The sequence below is a fragment of the Pelodiscus sinensis genome, chromosome 16, assembly GCF_049634645.1.
Source record: "Pelodiscus sinensis isolate JC-2024 chromosome 16, ASM4963464v1, whole genome shotgun sequence".
Taxonomy (NCBI): domain Eukaryota; kingdom Metazoa; phylum Chordata; order Testudines; family Trionychidae; genus Pelodiscus; species Pelodiscus sinensis.
In genome coordinates this window covers 66,501-90,434 of record NC_134726.1, presented here as the reverse complement: position 1 = coordinate 90,434, position 23,934 = coordinate 66,501, and the positions used below count along the sequence as shown (strand labels likewise).

At 48.4% G+C, this 23,934-nt stretch overlaps 1 protein-coding gene and 1 long non-coding RNA gene across 13 annotated transcripts in view; one reads left to right on the top strand and one right to left on the bottom strand.

Moving 5' to 3' along the window:
- Positions 1-19,425, bottom strand: part of LOC142818557 (uncharacterized) — a 76,529-nt gene extending 57,104 nt beyond the window's left edge. For all 3 annotated transcript variants that reach the window (XR_012896070.1, XR_012896068.1, XR_012896069.1), the window contains exons 1-2: positions 19,316-19,425; positions 18,072-18,150 (exon numbers count right to left, since the gene is read on the bottom strand). This is a non-coding gene — a long non-coding RNA (uncharacterized LOC142818557). The remainder of the gene's footprint in view (positions 1-18,071; positions 18,151-19,315) is intronic.
- Positions 1-23,934, top strand: part of FBXL16 (F-box and leucine rich repeat protein 16) — a 282,879-nt gene that overhangs the window by 244,712 nt on the left and 14,233 nt on the right. For 6 of the 10 annotated variants that reach the window (XM_075898947.1, XM_075898946.1, XM_075898944.1 and 3 more), the window contains 4 exons: positions 11,066-11,160; positions 12,772-13,490; positions 19,339-19,847; positions 23,283-23,367. In XM_075898947.1, coding sequence (XP_075755062.1) covers positions 12,786-13,490; positions 19,339-19,847; positions 23,283-23,367 — 1,299 coding nt within the window. In that variant the 5' untranslated portion in view covers positions 11,066-11,160; positions 12,772-12,785. Of the gene's footprint in view, positions 1-478; positions 4,096-11,065; positions 11,161-12,771; positions 13,491-19,338; positions 19,848-23,282; positions 23,368-23,934 lie in introns of those variants that run through there. The other 4 variants (XM_075898942.1, XM_075898943.1, XM_006130054.4 and 1 more) reach the window with 2 other exon arrangements.

Genomic DNA, 23,934 nt, shown 5'->3' with positions numbered 1-23,934 from the left:
TAATAAACTTGCTTTTGCTTTATCTGAACCAGTGAGTTTGGAGTGAAGTGTGTGGGAATCTTAGCTCAGGTGGTTGGTGCATATTCCTCTCCAGGTTATTTTGGCTGTAGCATCTCCATGGTTGGGTCACATGCAGTGGATGATCAGAGCCTGCATGTAACTGCAGCTGGGTGTGTCCCTGCCTGTGTGAATACTGGTGGAAGTGCAGACCAGGAGTGTATTTGCAGTTTGTTACAGCAACACAGTGTGAAAGGGAGTCCGGAATAGTAGGTCAGAGGAATCCCCAGTCCCAGGCTGATATCAGGAAGGGAATCTGCTACAGGCCTCTCCCCTTTTAAAGCTCTGGGAACCGCTGACATTCCTCAGCCTGAGGAGCTTACAGAATTGCTGAGGAGGCTGCAGGAGAATGTGGAGGGAATCACAGAGCCATAGGCAGGCAGAGTTGGTTACTGCTGTGGGGTTGGGGTGGGGCGGGGTGGGGCGGGGCATGTAAAACTGCTGTGCTGTGTAGACTTGGGTAATGAGGGGAGAGTCCCTTTTTCCCAAGATTAGTTGCTTAGACTGCTTTCTGAACATAAAAAGTCAGCATGTCGTCACACACTGTCCCCAATGCACACACTATTTCTATCTCTGCCTCTCCCCCCTTTACTCTTTAGTTGAAAAGCAACTGGCAGTTTAGTAGACTGCAGTGTAGACAAGACTTTAGTGTAGATGAGAAGCTGGCCCTATCCTTCTAATTTGGTAGCATTTTACACCTGTCTTACAGTAATAGAAATGCCTGCCCCAGATGTGGGGCGATGGAGAACTGGAACCATTGACATAAAAATGTTCATAGTTGTATTAGCCACAATGAAAGTATATATGAGCTATGAACCATCAATGTGTTTCAGGGCACAAGCAGAATGCCAGCAGCCTGGTGTCAGGAAGGAAATTCCCCTCTGGCCATGTTAATACATAGCTGTCCATCCAGGGCATTCTCACATCTTTCTGGGTCAGCTGGTGTTGGCCACTATCAGAGACAGTAGATGGTTGATTCAGTCTGTTCTGACAAGTCCTATGTTCAATGAGAGCAGGATGGGGGCTGGATGCTGATCCCTTCCTCCTTCGTTGTAGGAATGTCTGTGTTGCAGGAGAACAAAAGCAGGGATCCAGGGCAGAATTGTGCTGCTCTCAAAGCTGGATTCCCAAGTGGGGCAGCACAATAAGGTGAAGGGCAGATGACTTGTCTGCACTAGCTGGTGGGTACCAGCTGGGGAGGCAGGACTGCAACCTGCACCTTGTTAGGGGATGTCACGGTTCAGTTCCCCAACCTGACACTCTGAGTGCAGAGATGAGGAGCCGGCTAGTAAAACAAACTTTGTAAAACAGAGACAAACTTGTCTGGTCTCCCTGAGATCCAAAAAGACCGACTGATTTGCTCGCTGCCATCCAAGTGAGTAAAAGATATAAAATAAACCCTTTTCCAGGAAAGAGAGAACTTGGGAATACCCTCCCTAAGGCAAAACTCTCTCCCTTGCCCCCACCTCCATTTTGCTTGGAGTTGGGAGATGTGATGGGGCGAACAGGCCCCGCACTGCAGGGCCGGGAGTAGCCCAGGCCCAGCTGGCGGAGAGGGCCCTGCCGGGCATGCTCCCAGCAGAGGCCAGGTATAAAGGCAGAGGGAGCCCAGCAGGCAAACAAACAGCTGGGTGAGGGAGGAGAGGTTTTTCTGGCCGGGGATCCATCGGGAGGTGCGCGAGTTCTGCGAATCCTGCCCCGAATGTCAGCACACCAACCTGAAGGGGGTCCCTAAAGCCCCCCTGGTGTCCCTGCCGGTAGTAGGCACCCCCTTTGAACGCATTGGGTTGGACCTGGTGGGGCCCCTCGAGAAAGCTAGCTCGGGGTGCCAGTACATCTTGGTAATAGTGGATTATACGACCCGGTACCCCGAGGCCATGCCACTGAGAAATACGACGGCCGCTACTATAGCGGCAGAACTTCTTAAGGTGTTTTCCAGAGTAGGGATACCAAAAGAGATATTGACGGACCAGGGCACAAATGTAACATCGAAATTAATGGCAGAGCTATGCCGCCTGTTAAATATCCGAGCCCTGTGAACAACTGTGTATCACCCACAAACTGATGGCTTGGTGGAGCGATTCAATCAGACATTGAAGTCAATGCTTCGTAAGTTTGTGGAGGAAGACCCCCGGGGCTGGGACAAAGTTCTCCCGGCCTTACTCTTCGCCGTGCGAGAAGTGCCGCAAGCCTCAACGGGCTTCTCTCCCTTTGAGCTCCTTTACGGGCGGCAACCCCGGGGAATACTCGACCTCCTGAGGGAAGATTGGGAGGCGCAAGAATCCCGAGTGTTGGGCACCGTCCCCTACGTGTTACAGCTCAGGGAACGACTCCAGAGATTAGGAGAGTTTGCACAAACCAATCTTTTGCAGGCGCAGGAGACCCAAGCTCGGTACTACAACCGAGGGACAAGACTGCGGACGTTTGAGCCCGGGGAGAGGGTGCTCCTGCTGTTACCATCCCACGAGTCGAAGTTACTCGCCAAATGGCAAGGCCCCTTCGAAGTGGTGCGCAAAGTGGAGCCCGTATATTATGAGGTGAGACTGTCGGGGAGGAAGAAAGGCCTGCAGGTTTATCACGTGAATCTGCTAAAAAAATGGAGACCACAGGAAGGACTCTTGATTGATCCCTGCCCACCGAAGGATGACCTGGGACCGGTGGCTGCGGAGCTAGGCACGGACCAGCCAGTAACCATGGGAGAGGAACTGACCCCAGCCCAAAAAGAGGAACTGTTCGGGTTAGTCCAGAAGTACACCCATGTCCTATCCAGCCAGCCAGGTCGCACGAACATGATGAGTCATCACATAAGCACTATATCCGGCCATAAAGTTCGGAACCCGTTATGACCACTACCCAGGAAAATGTGGAATCCTGTGCAGAAGGAACTCCAGGGCATGCTGGAGATGGGGGTCATCGAGGAGTCACGTAACGAGTGGCGCAGCCCCATAGTGCTGGTCCCGAAACCAGACGGATCCCTGCGTTTTTGTATTGACTTTAGGAAGGTCAATGCTGTGTCGCGGTTTGACGCTTACCCCATGCCACGCGTGGACGAGTTACTGGAGAGGCTGGGGAAAGCTCGGTACCTCTCCACGCTGGACTTAACTAAGGGGTACTGGCAGATCCCGTTGACCCCGGCTTCCAAAGAGAAGACAGCGTTTCCAACCCTCTTTGGGCTATACCAATTTGTTACTATGCCCTTCGGCCTGCACGGAGCAGCCGCCACCTTCCAACGCCTAGTGGACCACCTGTTGCGCCCCCACCAGCTATCCGCCACAGCCTACATAGACGATATAGTGGTCTACAGCCACACGTGGCAGGAGCACCTACAACACCTGGAAGCGGTACTAAAGACCCTGGCGGAGGCAAACCTCACAGCAAACCCAGGAAAGTGCCACTTGGGGCGGAGAGAGGTGACCTACCTGGGGTACATCATGGGAAGAGGGACGTTGAGACCCTTGATTGACAAGGTACAAGCCCTCCAGGAGTGGAAAAGACCAACGACAAAGCGACAGATTCGTCAATTCCTGGGACTAGCGGGCTATTATCGCCGATTCGTGCCAGACTTTTCAGCTCTGGCGGTGCCACTATCAGATCTAACAAGGAATTCCATGCCAACAAAGGTACAGTGGTCACAGGAGTGCGAGCAAGCTTTCCGAACACTGAAAGGGAGGTTGACAGAAGCACCCGTGCTGTTTCCCCCGGACTTTTCGAAAAGCTTTATCCTTCAAACAGTCGCCTCCGAGAGAGGACTAGGGGCCGTACTAGCCCAAGAAATAGAGGGGGAAGAACACCCGGTACTATATATGAGCCGGAAACTTTTCCCAAGGGAGCAGAAGTACTCCACGATCGAAAAGGAAGCGCTGGCCGTGAAATGGGCCGTAGATGCCCTCCGGTACTACCTATTGGGTGGCCACTTCCAACTGATAACGGACTACGCCCCGTTACGATGGCTGCACAGCATGAAAGACAGCAACCCCCGGATAATGCGGTGGTACTTATCGCTGCAGCCATACGACTTCGAAGTGGCTCACCATCCAGGTAGGACACCCCTGAATGCAGATTTTTTTTCCCGGGTAGGGGAAGAGGAAACCAAATCAAATCAGACCATAATCAACCCCTTAAGGGGGAAGGCGTGTGACGGGGCGAACAGGCCCCGCACTGCAGGGCCGGGAGTAGCCCAGGCCCAGCTGGCGGAGAGGGCCCCGCCCTTCCGGCCCTGCCGGGCATGCTCCCAGCAGAGGCCAGGTATAAAGGCAGAGGGAGCCCAGCAGGCAAACAAACAGCTGGGTGAGGGAGGAGACCAGGCCAGGCCAGTGTTTTTGCAGCCGCTGGGACCAGAGCCGCTGCCAGTGCTGGACCCCGACACCAAGGAAGCGGACCCCGACCTCAGGAGACCGGAGCGTACCCACAACCCCGGCAGGTACTGCCTCAGAGGCCAATGGGCCCCAGGGGAACCGGGGCGTGGTAGGAAGCAGCCCAGGGCAGGGGATACAAAGTTTGGCTCGGCGTGTATCAGCCGGATTCCCCGCTGAGCCGGCAGGAGCCACAGACCCTGCCTAAAGGGCCCTGGGCTGGGACCCGGTGGAGAGGGAGGGCCCGGGTCCCCCTACTACGCAGGCCCCCCCCTGGATAACCAGGCCTGGGGCCAGGAGAGGCTCCTCAGAGGGACTATGCCTTTGATACCGTATATCCCCTGATAGAGGGGCCTGGACTTTGTGTTGAGACATTGATACCGTATATCCCCTGATAGAGGGGCCTGGACTTTGTGTTGAGACATTGATACCGTATGTCCCCTGATAGAGGGGCCTGGACTTTGGGGGACTTTGGGGTGCGGTATCGGCCCGGACTGAGACAAGGGTCAGTATAAGGGGGTCAGCAGCTCCCGTCAGGGGTGTACCCCCTGACAGGAGAACAGAGGGAATCCGCAGAGAACAATGGTCTCTGTTCCTCCTGGACGATTTAGGCACATAGGCTTAAAGAAACTGCAATCAACCAATACTGGTTAAACAAAACAAAACTACTGTTGCAAGCATAGTAAATGACTGGGTGTTAAAAAGCCATGGCGTGAAATAGACTCAGGGGAAATCCCTGGGTTGTAATCCTTAGTTACAAAGAGAAAAACAATTAACCAGCTCAGAAATGATTTCCGAACCCCCAAACAAGGTAAACAATAAAACTTGATGGACTATCTAAACTTTTCCCTACTTACACATTTTAAGAAATCCATTCCGGGGATTGGCTCCTAGCACCCTGGAGACTCATGCCTGCTTGTTGGGGGTGGCTAAAAATGGCAGTGAAGCCCAGAGTTGGCTGCTTGTAAGATTTGCAAAGTGTTATTCTGCATATCAATCATCCTATATGCTTTACAAATGAATAAATAGTCATTTTGTTTAAAAATTACTGTAATGGGGATTGTGTGGCTAAGGTGCCAGGCAGTGCTGTGGGCAGGGCAATACAGTGTAGAATCATAGAATCATAGAATAATAGGACTGGAAGGGACCTCGAGAGGTCATTGAGTCCAGCCCCCCGCCTTCAAGGCAGGATCAAGCTCCGTCTACACCATCCCTGACAGATGTCTATCTAACCTGTTCTTAAATATCTCCAGAGAGGGAGATTCCACCACCTCCCTTGGCAATTTATTCCAATATTTGACCACCCTGACAGTTAGGAATTTTTTCCTAATGTCCAATCTAAACCTCCCCTGCTGCACTTTAAGCCCATTACTCCTTGTCCTGTCCTCAGAAACCAAGAGGAACAAATTTTCTCCTTCCTCCTTGTGACACCCTTTTAGATATTTGAAAACCGCTATCATGTCCCCCCTTAATCTTCTTTTTTCCAAACTAAACAAGCCCAGTTCATGAAGCCTGGCTTCATAGGTCATGTTCTCTAAACCTTTAATCATTCTTGTCGCTCTTCTCTGTACCCTTTCCAATTTCTCCACATCTTTCTTGAAATGTGGCGCCCAGAACTGGACACAGTACTCCAGCTGAGGCCTAACTAGTGCAGAGTAGAGCGGCAGAATGACTTCACGAGTTTTGCTTACAACACACCTGTTGATACAACCTAGAATCATATTTGCTTTTTTTGCAACAGCATCACACTGTTGACTCATATTCAACTTGTGGTCCACTATGACCCCTAGATCCCTTTCCGCCATGCTCCTTCCTAGACAGTCGCTTCCCATCTTGTATGTATGGAACTGATTGTTCCTTCCTAAGTGGAGCACTTTGCATTTCTCTTTATTAAACCTCATCCTGTTTACCTCTGACCATTTCTCTAACTTGCTAAGGTCATTTTGAATTATGTCCCTATCCTCCAAAGAAGTCGCAACCCCACCCAGTTTGGTATCATCTGCAAACTTAATAAGCGTACTCTCTATCCCAATATCTACATCATTGATGAAGATATTGAACAGTACGGGTCCCAAAACAGACCCTTGCGGAACTCCACTTGTTATCCCTTTCCAGCAGGATTTAGAACCGTTAACAACAACTCTCTGACTACGGTTATCCAGCCAATTATGCACGCACCTTATCGTGGCCCTATCTAAGTTATATTTGCCTAGTTTATCAATAAGAATATCATGCGAGACCGTATCAAATGCCTTACTAAAGTCTAGGTATATGACATCCACCGCTTCTCCCTTATCTACAAGGCTCGTTATCCTATCAAAGAAAGCTATCAGATTAGTTTGGCATGACTTGTTCTTCACAAACCCATGCTGGCTATTCCCTATCACTTTATTACCTTCCAAGTGTTTGCATATGATTTCCTTAATTACCTGCTCCATTATCTTCCCTGGGACAGACGTTAAACTGACCGGTCTGTAGTTTCCTGGGTTGTTCTTATTCCCCTTTTTATAGATGGGCACAATATTTGCCCTTTTCCAGTCTTCTGGAATCTCCCCTGTCTGCCATGATTTTTCAAAGATCATAGCTAAAGGCTCAGATACTCAAGGAGCTGATAGAGGAGGTATCCTGGGATGCATCTCATCAGGACCTGGTGACTTGCTGACATCTAACTTTCCTAAGTGATTTTTAACTTGTTCTTTGTGTATCCTATCTTCTAAACTTCCCCTCTCTCTGCTTGTATTCACTACGTTAGGCACACCTCCAGACTTCTCGGTGAAGACCGAAACAAAGAAGTTTAGGGATGTAAATGATTAATTGAGAGTAGTCGCCTACCTGATAACCTAGGTTTATTGGGTAGTTGAGTCACTACTCGACAACTTGCTATCCCCACCCCTTACTGCCTCTGTATCAGAGGCAGTGGGGGGAGAGAGCAGGAACCGGTAGTGGGGGGGAGCTGGCTCCCCTCAGCACCATCTCCGTGGTGGGGGGCAGGGGAGGCAGAGGCACAGTGGCTCTTACTACATTTAATCTGCTTTTTAAATGTAGTAATCCCAGTATGTGTGGCCCCCAGGAGCTAACCCCCTTATAAATTAATCAAATAGTTGATGGAAATTCCATCAACTATTCAATTAGCCTATTAACTGCTATTTAACAACCCTAATACAGTTCCTCAAATTTGTCACCTAAAAAGAATGGTTCAGGTTTGGGAATCTCTGTCACATGCTCAGCTACAATGATCAATGCAAAGAATTCATTTAGTTTTTCTGCAATGGCCTTATAATCCTTGAGTGCTCCTTTAGCATCTCGATTGTCCAGTGGCCCCACTGATTGTTTAGCAGGCTTTCTGCTTCTAATGTACTTAAACATTTGCTATTACTTTTTGGCTAGCTGTTCTTCACATTCTTTTTGGCCTTCCTAATTATATTTGTGCACTTTATTTGCCAGAATTTATATTCTTCCTACTTTCCACACTAGGATTTAACTTCCACTTTGTAAACAATGCCTCTGTCTATTTACTTTACTTTGTTGTTTAGTCATAGTGGTACTTTTTTGGTTCTCTTACTGTTTTTTAATTTGGAGCATATATTTAAGTTGAGCCTCTATTATAGTGTTTTTGAAAAGTTTCCGTGCAGCTTTCGGGGGTTTCACTTTTGGCACTGTGCCTTTTAATTTCTGTTTTACTAACTTTTTCTTTTTTGTGTAGTTCCCGTTTCTGAAATTAAATGCTACAGTGTTAGGCTGCTTTGGTGTTTTCCCCACCACAAGGATGTTGAATCTAATTAACATTAACAGGTGTGTAGTGAGCAAGACAGAGAAGTCATTTTTCCATTCTACTCTGCGCTGGTTAGGCCTCAGTTGGAGTACTGTGTCCAGTTCTGGGCACCGCATTTCAAGAAAGATGTGGAGAAGTTGGAGAGAGTCCAGAGAAGAGCAACAAGAATGATTAAAGGTCTAGAGAACATGACCTATGAAGGAAGGCTAAAATAATTGGGTTTGTTTAGTTTAGAAAAGAGAAGATTGAGGGGGGACATGATAGCCGTTTTCAGGTATCTAAAAGGGTGTCATAAAGAGGAGGGAGAAAACGTGTTCATCTTGGGCTCTGAGGATAGAACAAGAAGCAATGGGCTTAAACTGCAGCAAGGGAGGTTTAGGTTGGACATTAGGAAAAAGTTCCTAACTGTCAGGGTAGTCAAACACTGGAATAAATTGCCCAGGGAGGTTGTGGAATCCCCATCTCTGGAGATATTTAAGAGTAGGTTAGATAAATGTCTGTCAGGGATGGTCTAGACAGTATTTGTTCCTGCCATGGGGGCAGGGGACTGGACTCAATGACCTCTCGAGGTCCCTTCCAGTCCTAGGATTCTATGATTCTAATTATATTATGGTAATTATTACTAAATGGTCCAGCTATATTCACCTCTTAGACCAGATCCTGCCTCCACTTAGGACTAAATCAAGAGTTGCCTCTCCTCTTGTGGGTTCTAAGACTTGCTGCTCCAAGAAGCAGTCATTTAAGTGTTAAGAAACTTTATCTCTTCATCTCACCCTGAGATGACATGTACCCTGTCAATATGGGTGTTGTTGAAATCCCCCATTATTACTGAGTTTGTTATTTTCATAGCCTCTCTAATCTCACTGGGGCATTTCACAGTTACTATCACAATCCTTGTCAGGAGGTCAGTAATATATCTCTACATCTATATTCTTATTATTAGAGCATGGAATTACTATTCATAGATATTCTATGGTACAGTTTGGTTCATTTAAGAGTTTTTACTTCATTTGATTCTATGCTTTCTTTCACATAGCGTGCCACTCACCCACAGCACAACCTGTTCTGTCCTTCTGATATATTTTGTACCTTGGTATAACTCAGTTCACCAAGGTTCTGTGATTCCTATTATATCAACAGCCTCATTCAGTATGAGGTGCTCATCAGTGAGGTTGCATGAAAGTGGATAAGGGAGTACTCGCTCTGTCCCCAGCCTTACACCTTGTTGTGTCTTGGTGATGGTGGTGGTGCCTGGCCACAGAGCCCTGTGGACTCATCTAAGTAAGTTGACGATAGTATGGCAAGCAGTCATTTAATTATCATTGCTTTTGCCAGTAAAAGAAATGGTGCATTTTCAGTGCACCAGTTGCAGATAACACAGTGAGGAGGACCATATGAGTACTGAGTCAGAGAGCCAGTGAAAGAGAAAGGCCTTTCGGAGCTCCATTGTCATCCACACCCTCTTGCTCTCTTCCCTTCTACTACACGCATGCGCGCACACAGAGATGTAGATGTTATTGTCTCATCCTTGCCTTTTGAAATGCACTGGTCTATTTATAAACAAAATAGAATGGCAGCCTCTAGTGGCACATGCTGGGATAAACATTGCTTGTCTGCTAAACAGATTGTCCCTTTTTCCCTGGGTTGTCCCGAAAGGGGCATGAGACCAGGTCAACTCCCCTGCCTCAGGCACAGAGTCTGGGCAGCTCTCTCCAGACCCTGCCCCCACCACATCTTTTCCCGCCCCTACCCCACCCCCATGCCACCCTCTCCCACGCCCCAGCTTGCTCTGCCCTCTCGTGTCTCCATTGTGCCCCTTCCCAGAAGTCCCTTCCCCCAAGCTCATAGACTTTAAGGTCAGAAGGGACCATTCTGATCATCTAGTCTGACCCCTACACAGTGCAGGCCACAGAATCTCACCCACCCCCTCCTAGAATAATCCTCTCACCTATGTCTCAGATATTGAAGCCTTCAAATACTTTGAAGGCCCCAAGATGCAGAGAATCCTCCAGCTGTGATCTGTACCCCATGCTACAGAGGAAGGGAAAAACCTCCAGGGCCTCTGCCAATCTACCCTGGACGAAAATTCCTTCCCGACCCCAAATATGGCGATCAGCTAAACCCTGAGTATGTGGGCAAGACTCACCAGCCAGACACCCAGAAAGCTCTCTATAGTAACTCCTATCATCCCTCCATTGACCTATTCATAAGCTATGTGACCTGGGGAATTACTGGGGGGACCTGGTGCGGGGTGGCTGAAGGGGTTGGACCCCCCCCCCACACACACACACACTTAGCATGGCAGTGGAAACCAGAATGACATACCAGCCTGCTCCACTCTCCCACCCATTTCCCAGCTCACTATGCTCCACTTCACCTTAGAGGCAAGAAGCAGAGAGCCTCAGCCCCAGCCCAGCCTGCTCCCCTGAGTCCTGCATTGTTCGGGGGATCAGAGCGTGTCAGGGCAGGGGCTCTTCACTTCCTCACACTGCCATGAAGCAGAGCACAGTGAGATGGGAGAGGGGAAGGGCGGGACAGAGCAAGCTGCTGTGTCAACCAGCTCCTGTTACTTTAATGAGTGCAGGGACCCCAACCCCTGTTGCTACACCATGCCAGGCCCCTCACATAATCCTCCAGGCTGTTGTGACCCCACAGGTCCCATCCATAGGACAGTTGAGGCAGCCACTGCAGGTCCCCCCCCAAAGCATGAGGCTTGGGGAAGCTTTCCTGAACCTTCCTATGGGTGGGATGGTTCTACATTCCCGCACCATCTGTGGAAACAGAACAAGGAATCAGGTATCCTCCCAGGAGATCTTGCACCATACAAGTCATGGTGGAAGCCCATTTCCTTTTGTTGGTGACAATGTAATGGCTTGCTTTTCAGGGCTGATGGGTCAAGTGACGGATGTGGCTGGAAAGGGACAGCAGGAAAAGATTCCTTCTTGATGGATGGGCCTCCTGCAATGAATGATAGTTTATGTAAGTTAAACTTTAACAACAACATATGGTCTGGTAGCACTTTATAGACTAACAAAACATTTAGACGGTATCATGAGCTTTCGTGGGCACTAGTCATCTGAAGAAGTGGGCTGTGCCCATGAAAGCTCATGACACCATCTACATGTTTTGTTAGTCTGTAAAGTGCTACCAGTCCATTTGTTGTTTTTTAAGTTTATCCTGTACAGACTAACTTGGCTACATAAGTTTATGTAAGGTCAGCGTCCCCTTTACCCTCTAAAGATACAGATCTTAGCTCATTTGCAGAATTTCCTTTTCAGCAGTCTAGGAACTACTTAGCTTTGTGGAAGGTGGTGGGCAAATGACCACCTACAGAAACTCAGTGTTATTTGATGTAGTGCAGCTGGAACGTTAGCACTCTAGCACTGTGGAGGCAAATCAGGGAATGGTGTGAATTGTCAGAGCACCTTTGAATTCAATTGACTGTAAATTGTCCACTTATCAGTCCCAGATGTGCATAGGTCCTAAAAAATCCGCGTTCTAAACCTGACATTCAGCTTTCTGCCTTAGTTTCCCCCTTCTGAGAAATGGAGATAACAACACACCTGTACCCCTCTGGTAGTGTTCCCTCTAAGCTGCATGGCAGCACAACTTCACAGGTGATTAATCAGCTTTGCCCAGTCAAAGGTTCAGGGCTCTGTGCAAGGAGTTGACTGACTGGGTGAGACTGATTAATCACTTGTGAAGCTGTGCTGCCACCCAGCTTTGAGGGAACACTGCTCTCTGGGTGGGTCATGGGTCTTATAAGTGCTGTGAAAATGAAACATACATGTTATTACTATGAAAGAGGAACAGTCGGATAAGTTATCTGTTGTATATTTCCATCAGTGAAGTGGGACGTTCTAGTTATTTCAGTTTTACAGGGGGAAACTGAGGCAGAGAACAGACTTGCTCAAGACCACAGTGAAGTGTTGGGATTGGGCCTCAGTGGTTCTAGGAATGTGCTCAGACCTCTAGATCACATTTCTCTCTCAGCTGTGGAAGGCAAGCTGTTGATCTAGATCACTCTCAGGTACATGGACTCATGTGCTGCCCTGATCTGCACCCTCTGCAATGTGAATGAAATTCAAATCAGTGCTTCGAGCCCACTGAGATGGGAGCCATAGGATAGCTAAGATAAGTCGCGCAATGTGTGAATCAGGGCAGGACTGTCCCCCCATATTCTAGGCTCTCAGCTATAGCTTTTACCTACAATATCCTCCTCCCTGGAGCATCAGTTGCATATTCAGCCCTTGTTTTAAACTAAGAGCTTCAGCAAGGTAGCTGCAGTCCTGGAGCATTAATAGCCCAGCTGTCCTTGAGGGGCCAGTCCACTGACTGACTCTGCCCCCTGGTTATGTCAGACCAGATGGATCAGTTAAGGCCATGGTCAGTGGGAATCTGGTGATGTAACACACATAGGCAGGGGGCAGGACAAAGTGAGATTCTTAAAGCTCTTCTAGACAGTTGGCCTGGCATCTCAGCTTTGCCTGGGTCTCCATGTACGTTGCAGGTATCTCCCTGTTCTAGCAGGTCTCCAGGCAGGCACCAGGAGAGAGAATTGCCCCCTAACCTCTCTGCATTGTGTTCCAGAGAGACTGTAGAAGATGTCGAACCACAGTACCGGTGACATCAAGCCCCCATGTTTACCCCGGAATGGACTGGTGAAGATCCCTACCCAGCCCAATGGACTTGGCTCTGCCAGCATCACCAAAGGGACACCAGCAGTGAAAAACCGGCTCTGCCAGCCTTCTTCTGTGCCTGCCATCATCAGCCCAGCCTTATCCAATCACAGTGACCTGCCCATAACCAGTCTGGCATCACCACTGTCCTTGGCAACTCTGGCTGGGGTGCCATCCCCTTCTGGCACCTCCATGGTGGGACTGACCTTGAGTGAGGCCTCCCCGACAAATGAGCACCCCTCCCCAGAGACGCTCCCTGGATCCCTTACGGAAAGGCAACTGGCTGTGGATGAGAAGATCCTCAATCGCTTGTTCTGGTACTTTTCAGCCTGTGAGAAATGTGTCCTGGCCCAAGTATGTAAGGTGTGGCGACGGGTCCTGTATCAGTCCAAGTTCTGGGTAGGCTTGACACCAGTGCTGCACACCAAAGAGCTCTACAACACTCTGGCTAGTGGTGAGAAGGAGTTTGTTAACCTACAAGGCTTTGCCATCCGTGGCTTTGACAGCTTCTGCCTGGTGGGGGTCTCAGACCTGGACATTTGTGAGTTCATTGACAATTACCCCCTGTCCAAGAAAGGGGTGAAGTCTATGAGCCTTAAGAGATCGACCATCACGGATGCAGGGCTTGAGGTAGGTTTCCTGTCCCTGGTCTGGCTACCGGGAATCAGAGGTGCAGCTGAATGATGAAAGGCTCCTGTCCACTGCAGTCTAGCTACCTGGGGCAAGTCAGAGTTCTTCCTCATAGACGGTTTTCTAGTGCTCTCCAGTCTGATTTGAAATGTCTCAAAGAACAGTGCTCCCAGCACTTCCTGAACAGACTTTTGCACAACCCCATCAAACTCACTTCATTTGCCGTTGCTGAATTCCGTTCATAATCCTGCCTCTGTGCTCTGCATTCCATCCAATATTCCAGTTGCTCTCTAGTAAGCTGTGCCTGGTTATTCTGGGTCAGACATGCTACAGCTGGACTGTTGTTATTATAGAAGTAACAGGACCCCATTTTGGTAGGTGCTGTACAGACATAATGTCACTGTCCCAAAGACCTCAGACTCTCAGGCAAAAGACAGAAAAAGAAGGATTGTTATATCCATTGTACATACGGGCAGAGATTTTAAGTGAATTGACTTAGCACCTCTCTGTTTGCTGGTGTGAGACTCTGCCTAAGCTGCCCAGTCTCTCACTTGCCATAATGCAATGCAATGCAAGAGAAAATATACTCATTTAATTCTGTAGCCACAGTCCAGAGAGAATGCTTTGTATCCAAATATATTGGCTACAAATTACCATGATTCTTTCCTTCTTTCTTCAGAAGGCTGGGAGCTAGTTAAGTAGATCTGTATCAGCTAGTTAAACAGATTGCTTCCTTTTGGGAGTTGGAATGCTAGCCTCACTTGCCTGCCTGCTGGTAGCAGAAAAAGTGAGCACCTGAGGGCTGGGATCAAGCTGAGAGAGCCTGCATGGTGTGACATTAGCACTGGCCCCCAAGCAACTGAGTCAGCCTGAGTGGCTCACTGAGGACAGGGCATAGTCTCATGTATTTCTGCATTAGGGAGGCAAGCGAGGTCCCCATGATGATTCCCTTCTTTCTTCCCTGGGGGCAGGACTCAGCAGCCCTGGGGCTCACTTCCAACATTTTGCTTATCTTCCTACAAGCTCCTTCATCAGGGTCTTAGGCAAGCAATTGCAGGAGTAAGAAAGGAATTGTTTTCCTTCCAGTGTATGCTGAAGTAGAAAGTTGATCTTCCTCCAGCATCAAGACTGGCCACACTGGGCGGGGTGGTGGGGCTCTGGCTGGCTAGTTCTTATGCATGTGCTCAGGGTTTAGCTGATTACTCTGTGTGTGGTTAGCAGGGAATTTCTGGCAGTACCTATGGGAGAGTCGCTTGCCAGGATTATCTGGTGCATTTCCCTTAATCATTTCTGTTATTCCAGTTTCCTGGAGCACTGGTACATGTCAGTCCCTCCTTTTCTGTGCCTGTGACACAGCTCACTTAAGGCTCCTGTGAGCTGTAATCCTTTGGGCTCAGTTCAGTTGGATTTAGTGTGCAGGTGCTGGGTGATGTCGGTTACCTAATGAACACAGTCGCAGTCATGACAGCTCTGATCCCTGGTCCCTTCTGGCCTTAAGCACTGTGGGTATGTCCTAATTCGAATTAGCTGGTAAACCTCATTGCAGGAGGAATACCAGCTAATTCGAGTTAGGGCTTTAAATAGGACTCCCATTTCACTGCAGCATGTAGACGCGGGCAGTTACTCCGGGCTAGTGAATTTCTAAAATGGCGACTGGCCGGGAACATGCAAATCAAGCGCGGGATATTTAAATCCCGGGTTTGATTTGCAACTTCGGTATTTGCAAACTTCATTTGCCTCCCTACTTCGAAGTAGGGGGCAAGTGTAAACATACCCTTAGGCTGTGGCTACATTGGCATGATTTTGCGCAAAAGCACCTGATTTTGCGCAAAAACATGCTGCCTGTCTACACTGGCGGGGAGTTCTTGCGCAAGAACACTGACGTTGTAATGTGTGAAATCAGTGCTTCTTGCACAAGAACTATGCTCCCACTCAGGAATAAGCCCTTTTGCGCGCAAGAGGCCAGTGTAGACAGGCAACATGAATTTCTTGCTCAAGAAAGATGGCTAAAATGACCATCTGAGCTTTCTTGCGCAAGAGAGCGTCTATAGTGGCACGGATGCTTTTGCGCAAAAGCACATGCCAGTGTAGACGCTCTCTTGCACAAATACTTTAATGCAAAAACTCTTGCGTTAAAAATATTTGCGCAAAATCTTGCCAATGTAGACGTAGCCTTAGACTTTGTCTACACTGCAGGGTTTTTGTGCAAGAAGCTTTTTGTGGAAGAGATCTTCCACAAAAATTTCTTGCACAAAAGCGTGTCCACACCTCAAAAGTGCATCACAAAAGTGATGTACTTTTGCACAAGAGAATATCCACACTGCATGGACGCTCTTGCGCAAGAAAGTTCTGATTGCCATTAACAGAATGGCTATCAGAGCAACTATGCTTTTTCGGATAGCCTCTTTTTGCACAAGAAACCCCTGCGGAGCATCCACACTTGTCTTTTTACGCAAGAGCTATAGAGAGGAATGGAGAGAGGAATAACTCTACCCACAAAAGCCCTCTGTCTTGTCGATTTACTGTATTTGTGTGTGTGTGTGTGTGTGTGTGTGTGTGTGTGTGTGTGTGTGCAAAAACACACTTGAGATGTGGACGCTCTGCCGTTTTTTGTGCAAAACCGGCCGTTTTCGCACAAAAAAATCTTGTAGTGTAGACATAGCCTATGATTCCCCATCTTTTCCTCCACTTCCTTGATGCATTCCAAGCCAAATTTATCCCCAGGCACAACCCTTTGATAGGCAGAGTAAAGGCTCTTTATTCCATTGCCCTTTAAAATACTTTGGCCATAATAATATTGCTACTTAACTGCAGGACTTTTCAGCCACAGATTCCGAAACATTGTGCAAAGAAGGCAAGTATTACCTTCTATGAACTGAGACCTAGAAAGATTAAGTGACTTGCCCAGGAATCATCAAAAAGGCCAGGGTATGAACTTGGAATAGAACCCAGAGTTTTAGCCCAATTCTTGCACCAATGGAGCAGTTTTTCGATGTGCCTAGCCTGCCACTGTTTTGTCTTTTGCTTTTTACAGAACAATGATAATATAACAAAATCACAGGGCTACACTTGGATTCCAAATAACCATATACAAGCACACCAAGCCTAGCTATGTCCATCCTGCTGCTCTGGCTGGTTTCTAAAACAGAGCACAGTGAGCACCACAAGAAGGCTTACAACTATTTAAAGGGATACTATCCTCTTCCTATATACTGCTATTACACACACGAGGGCTACGTCTACACTGGCCCCTTCTTCGGAATAGCCATGCTAATTTAGAACTTTGGAATAGGGAAATGCGCGGGGGATTTAAATATCCCCCGCGAGATTTAAATAAACATGGCCGCCGCTTTTTTCCGGCTTGGGGAAAAGCCGGAAAAGAGCATCCAGACTAGCGCGATCCTCCGGAATAAAGCCCTATTCCGGAGGATCTCTTATTCCTACTTTCAAGTCTGGACGCTCTTTTCCGGCTTTTCCCCAAGCCGGAAAAAAGCGGCGGCCATGTTTATTTAAATCCCGCGGGGGATATTTAAATCCCCCGCGCATTTCCCTATTCTGACTTCTCTCATTTCCATAGCTATTACGGGTTATGTGGCCAGTGTAGACACAGCCGAGAGGTATAGCCTGGCCCCATTTTTCCCTTATCTTTCCAGTCAGCCCTCATCAATGCTTCATGAGCAGAAAGTCCACCCTCTTGTGTGTATCCATACTAGCAGAGCCTATCCTAGCTATGTGCTGGTAAAGCCCATTCCCATTCTTCCAACCTTTATCAGCTACAGGGCAGGGAATCACCACCACCCATCAGAAGGGTGTCAGGGTGGATTATAACTGGGTAGACCTTGGGATGTGAGTGCCATGCTTGAAAGAGTTCCCCAGATTTATAAGCCGGTACCCACTACTGATGGGTAGAGGCTGTCAGAGCAATGTGTAGGACACAAGAAGAGGAAGGAGGAGATTCTTTGGCTGCATCCTGGCTCCTTCAGGCTATGTCATGTAACTTATTGACTAACCTAAAGGGGAAGATACAGGTGGAAGTTGGACATTAATATGACAACTTCCTGGAGGTGCCAAAAAAGGCTCCTCTATCAGTCACATGGGACTGATTGCAGAGCAGAGATGGTGGGCCACATGAAGCAGAGTGTAGCCATTGGGCTAGATGGGAAGGTCAAAGTGTGACAAGGCCTCATGTCAGGTCTGTAGGCAGGCTGGAGAGAGATGATGCTCTGGCCTATGTGGTGGATGGGTAGTTTGTGGGTCAGAATGTAGAGTGTGGATAGGGATGGGGGTGAGCTAGAGCCTACATGGGAAGTGTGAATAAGGAGGATTGTGGCATCTAGATGAAGTGTGGGCAGGGACCTAGGAGCTGAAGAAATGTTATGTTGGAGGCTCAGTTGTGTACATCAAACATTTAGCTTTTATGCGTTGTTTTGAAGGCAACATACACCTGACAGCATACACCTCCATCCCCATGCTGTACAGCCAGGTCTAGGCTTGCTACTTCTTAGCTTATCCAGCTTGTCTCCTGCTTCAGTCAAGAGAACTAAAAAGATAAAAGGCCTTACTCTTGGTTAGCTGGCTTACCCCAAATCTCCTCCATTCTCTCTGCCTTTCTAATGCAGGTTGAACCTCTCTAGTCCAGCATTCTCTGGTCCAGCAACATCTGTGGTCCGGCATGAGTTTAGTTAATCAGATGCCCACTTTTCATGGGTGTGGCCAAGTTTTCTGTGGCCCCATAAAGTTTGTTTTCAGCCACCAGTCCTGGCTCTCAGTGTTCTCTGCCATAACAGAGAGTTTTCATCTGGGGATTGTCTTAGCTTTTGTTACAGCAGCAGAGAATGCTGGGAATGCTCATATGCTCACAGCTACTTCTCAGACGGAGTGAGCTTTGTGACCATGTCGTCACTGTGGGAACAAGAGTGGCATAGTTATGCCAGCATAACTCTGTGAGGTAGACAGGGATACAGGGCTACAGAGCTCACTGTAACTGAGCAACATTTGTGAGCATGGTGCATTTACCAACATACTCTCTCATTGTAACAAGCTTCAATTACAATGAGATAAAGGGAGCTGACAGCCTTGCTGTACACCTGGACAAGATGTTTCTAGAGGAAGGGGGTGTTTGGCACTACCCTCAGGTGGAAGGGGTGGAGAGGCAAGGGGGCGGGAGGGGGACGTTGTTGGAATGGAAGGGATTCTTTGCTGTAGAAACCCTATTTCCCTAAGCAATACTAGTTAGGTTGACAGAAACATTCCTCCATTCCACCAGGGTTTATGTCAGCATAGCTATCGCACTGAGGTGTCAGTTTTTCATACCCTTGAGTGCCATAGCTATATTGGCCTACAGTTTAAGTGGAGACGAGAGGGGGGTTGTGCCTCATTTGTAGTTCACACAGGACACAAGTGTGTGTCTGGTGTAAGGCAACATGGGTTAGAGCAGTGGTGTGCAACCTTTTTTGATCTGCGACCTCTGCGCCGCAGGAGCTGCCAACCAGCCGGCCAGATCTAAGTATCGCGCCCAGCCCCCGGTTGGCCGGATCTAAGTGCCGTGACCCCCTGGGAAGACAACTGTGACCCCCTTGGAGGTCGTGACCTACGGGTTGCACACCACTGGGTTAGAGTACTTCAAGTGGTTATAAGTTTCACGGGCACAGTTGCCAGGGCTCATATGTACCATAAGCCGCCACCAACAGATCTTCCTGAAGTGAGATGTTACATGCACCCCTGCCCTTCCTGAGTGTGCTCAGGGGCCTGTTGCTTTCCATATGATGCAGTGGTCTTTCTGGCCCTAAGCACCATGAATCTGTGAAGTGTGGTGCAGAGATTACCTGGTGCCATGCTCTGTTGGCAGGTGATGCTGGAGCAGATGCAGGGTGTGGTGCGCCTGGAGCTCTCCGGCTGCAATGACTTCACAGAAGCGGGCCTGTGGTCAAGCCTGAATGCTCGTATCACCTCCTTGAGCATCAGCGACTGCATCAATGTGGCTGATGATGCCATCGCTGCCATCTCCCAGCTGCTGCCCAACCTGACGGAGCTCAACCTGCAGGCCTACCATGTGACGGACACGGCCTTGGCCTACTTCACTGCCAAGCAGGGCTACACCACCCACACTCTGCGCCTCAGCTCCTGCTGGGAGATCACCAACCATGGGGTAGTCAATATGGTGCACAGCTTGCCCAACCTGAGCGTGTTGAGCCTCTCTGGCTGTTCCAAGGTAACTGATGATGGGGTGGAGCTGGTGGCTGAGAACCTGCGGAAGTTGAGGAGCTTAGATTTGTCATGGTGCCCTCGGATCACGGACATGGCTCTGGAGTATATTGCCTGTGATCTGCATAAACTGGAGGAGCTCGTACTTGACAGGTAGGTGGGCAACTGAATCCTTTGCGGGATCCCTCCAGAGAGGGGACATCTAGAAGCTTAAATAACCCCTGCCTGGTGAGCTGAGACAGGAGCAGCTGGGAGCACAACTAGCATTGCTGTCCATTCCCTATAGGGCTTGCTGCTGGGAGGGGCTGGGATTATAATAGCTGTGTCATCTCACCAATAGTACTCCCTGATGGGAGAAGTGAGGACAGGACAGCTCCAGCTCCAGCTCCATTCTTTAGAGCACTTGGTGCTGGGAGAGACTGGCAGTGGAGTAGCAGCAAGCTACTCCACACACAGGCTGCGTCTAGACTGGCATGATTTTGCACAAATACTTTTAACGGAAAAGTTTTCCATTAAAAGTATTTGCGCAAAAGAGCGTCTATACTGGCATGTGCCTTTGCGCAAAAGCATCCGTGCCAGTGTAGATGCTCTCTTGTGCAAGAAATTAACGTTGCTGTCTACACTGGCCCTCGTGCGCAAGAACCACTGATTTTGTACATTACAAAGTCAGTGTTCTTGCGCAAATACTCGCGGCCAGTGTAGACAGGTGGCAAAATCATGCCAGTCTAGACGCAGCCACACTGTTTAGCAGCAAAAATTGTTGGGAGAAATTACCAATCAACAGCTGTGGATCAAAAATGCTTGTGTGCTCCCTTGTCACATTGTGCACCATGTCACTGCTGCGTTTGGGTCATGATATCCCTCAGTCCCCACCTGAGGGTAAAGGTGGCATATTAAAAGCATTTGGAAAATTAGGAACCGAAACTGGCATTAAGGTTCCAAACATGTTTTTTTCTCAAAATGGAACAGCCTTCCTCCTAGTCAATATATGAAATGGAAAGAAAGGGTAAATAGAAGTTGGTGAGAGGGGGAACAGAGAGAGAAGGAAAGGACAGGGTGATATTGTTGCCATCATTTCAGGGACATACATCCTGCTTTTTGCCCTAAGGCCTTTATACATGATTGGAGATGGACCTGAAGCAAATTCCCAGATCCAAGCTCTTGCTTTCCTCCCACAATTTTTGGGAAATTTGGACCAGAACTGTGCCCCACACAAACATAAAGGCGCAATCCTAACTTCTCTGACCCTCTTCTGGAGCCAGCAGACCTGGATTAGGAAGCTCAAAAAGAGCACAGACTTTTTCCCTAGCTCTCAGACCAGACCACAGATATTCCACAGGCCTTCCTGCTAGTGTTCCTGTGCATCAGTTCATGCCAATGCAAAAAGCATGATGAAAAAGCAATGGGATGTGGAGGGGGAAAATGAACTAAATTTGCTGAACTTCCTAGGAAAAATTTAGCTGGAGTTATTTGTTTGCAGGGTTTGCATCTGCTCTGCCTCCACTGATCTGTTTCTGCTAAACAGATTGTGCAACATGCTGAGAGCGGTGTCTTGAATAATATTGTCAGCCCCATTGATCCTTGAAGCCCACAGGCCAGATCCACAGCTGCTGTAAGTTATTAGAGCACTGTTCAGTGGAATCATGTTAATTTACAGCAGCTGAAAACCTGGCTTTGAAATTGCTACAGTGCTGGATGCCAGCACAGCTAAACGTGGCTACCAAGCTCCTTCCTCCCTGCTCTTCCAACCTCCCTCTTATGGCATGTCAGAAGTCTCCAGCAGGCAGCTTGCTGCATGCTCCTTTTCCATCCCACCTATCCTGCCAGCATCTTCTGCAGGCACCATCTTCACCATTCCTACCCCTCACTATCTCTGCTGTTCTGAGCCACTCGTCCTCTGTTACTTTCTTGTGTGACAAAGGGGAAAAGGTGGCAGGTCTCCTAGGCAGGAAGGAGGTCCCTGCTGGGGAGTGAAAGAGGATGGTTTAAGAATGGCCCTGTGCTGAAGGCCTGACCTGATGTGATTTCCTCCTCCCACTAGCCAGGGGACCCTCTTGCATAGAGCTGCATGGTGACGTTCCCTGGAAACTTCTTCCTTAAGTGAAGAAATGGGCCAGTCCTGAAGACAGAAAATACCTCGTGTCAGTCTCAAAGAATTTCCTATTGAATGGAAGGCTTCTAGAAGCTCATCTCCAAAGGGAGGTGAAGGTGACAGTGGGCTCAGAAGAGTGTGTTGGCCAGTAAATATAGTGGAAGGAAGCTCAAGTAAAGAATGCTGGAGTATCATAGAAGCTTAGGCTTGGAAGAGACCTGAGAAGATCACATAGTCCAACCTCCTGCTCAAAGCCAATTAAATTATTCCAGTCAGTGCTTTATCATGCCTGGCTGTAAAAATCTCTAGGGGTGGAAATTTCACCACTTACATAAGTAACCCATTGCAGCGCTTCTCCACTCTTCTAGTGAAATAGATTTTCCTAATATCCAACCTAGGCCTCCCCTACTGCAACTTGAGACTATTGCTCTGTGTTCTGTCAGGCCATGGGTACTGCAAAATGCCCCCTGCTACTGGGTGTGGCACTACTGGCACTTGTGCCTTCATTTCTTGCTTCAACAGGAGTCTCCTCATCTCTCCACATAATGGTCTGTGCTGGGGATGTACCTTAACTCTCTGGTCAAGACCCAGACAAACTTAACCCCTCCCAAGAGAGCAGACATCCAAAAAAAAATCCCAACAGACAAAAAGTTCTCTCTTCAGCCTACCCTCTGAGTGACTTTTGAGAGTTTTTCTGGCTATGGGAGAGAGCACTGGGAATCCAGGCCAGCTCCCTTGGAGTATCATTCTTGGTCCCTGGCTCAAGCGACCCCAGTGCGCTCCCTAGGGCTTCAGCTACCAGACTCAGGTCTCTCAGTCCTTTCATAAGGCCAAGCTGTCCCTGAAGCTATCACCTGATTGTTCATAGTTCCTGCCAAATCAGGCTGAGAAGCAGCTAATTGTGACACAGACATGCGTGGCGTCATCTTTCTTTAAAGGCACCAGTCATCCTGCAACAAAAAGCACCTGCCTTGGTTGCCTGCTCTGAACTGAATTGGGGCACAGAGTTTCTTCAGGTCTGATCCTCAGCTGGTGTAACCTGGCATGTACCAGTAACAATAGTGAGCTTTTCTGACTTTACCTAAGGCCACCAAACAGTCTTCAGATGATAATGACTCTCAGTAATCTGACCTGTGTTGTGGATGGTGTGAGTGAGAGGCAAAAGACTCATTAAGCCTTCCACTGCTTTAAAGCAGAGGATAGGGGTGTGGGAGGTGAAGGAAGAGGAAGAAGTACAAGACACTGAAGGTGTCTGAGGCTGAAGGCCTTGCTGTGAGCTAGGCATTAGAACACATAAGGACGTCTGTTCCCCACCATATGCCTGCATATCTGAAAGCCACTGGGGAGTGTCTATTCCATTTGTCTGCCGCCTCCCCTCTTGCTTAGCAACAGAGAAGAGCCAATTCAAGGCATATGAATTGTTTGGCGGAGTTGTTAGGATTCCACTTTCCTTCCCTTTTGGCATCTTTCATGTGACACTGTGCTTCTGTCTACAGGTGTGTGCGGATTACAGACACTGGACTCAGTTACTTATCCACCATGTCATCTATTAGGAGCCTGTATCTCCGCTGGTGCTGTCAGGTTGGTGAACAGAGAAGGATAATGCAAGCCATGCTCCTTTCTAGGGCTAGATCTCCGTTGAGGCATTTCCTCAGAAGGGACCAACTAGCCCACTGGAACAAGTTCCTATATTAAATCTTCCCTTCCTCAGCTTTCTCTCTGCAATGGCTGCCTCAGTTACTGTGCTTTGAGATCAATGGATGAAACATGCTGTGTCAATGATAAGTAACATGATTTTGCCCAGGAGCACTATCATCATCAAGTGTAGATAAAGCTTTCCAAAAAACCTCTCCAGGGGATGCATGTGACACTTGTAGAATACATAGCATTTGATCCAAAGCAAAATGGCTCATTGCAATTATATGCTTGCTATGTTAGCAAGTACTGGTGACTATTGGTTAGAGCAGTGAACTGTGTGTCGGGGATCTGTGTGTCAGGGGCAGTGTTCCTGCTAAGATTTTCCAACCATGAGCAGAGTGAGTTTTGGCTTGTGTACCAATATTGCGGCCATGTGCGCTGGTTTGGATGTGTGCCACTGCAGCACCCAACTTATTAACACACAGATGGTCCTTGCCACTGGAGCAGAAC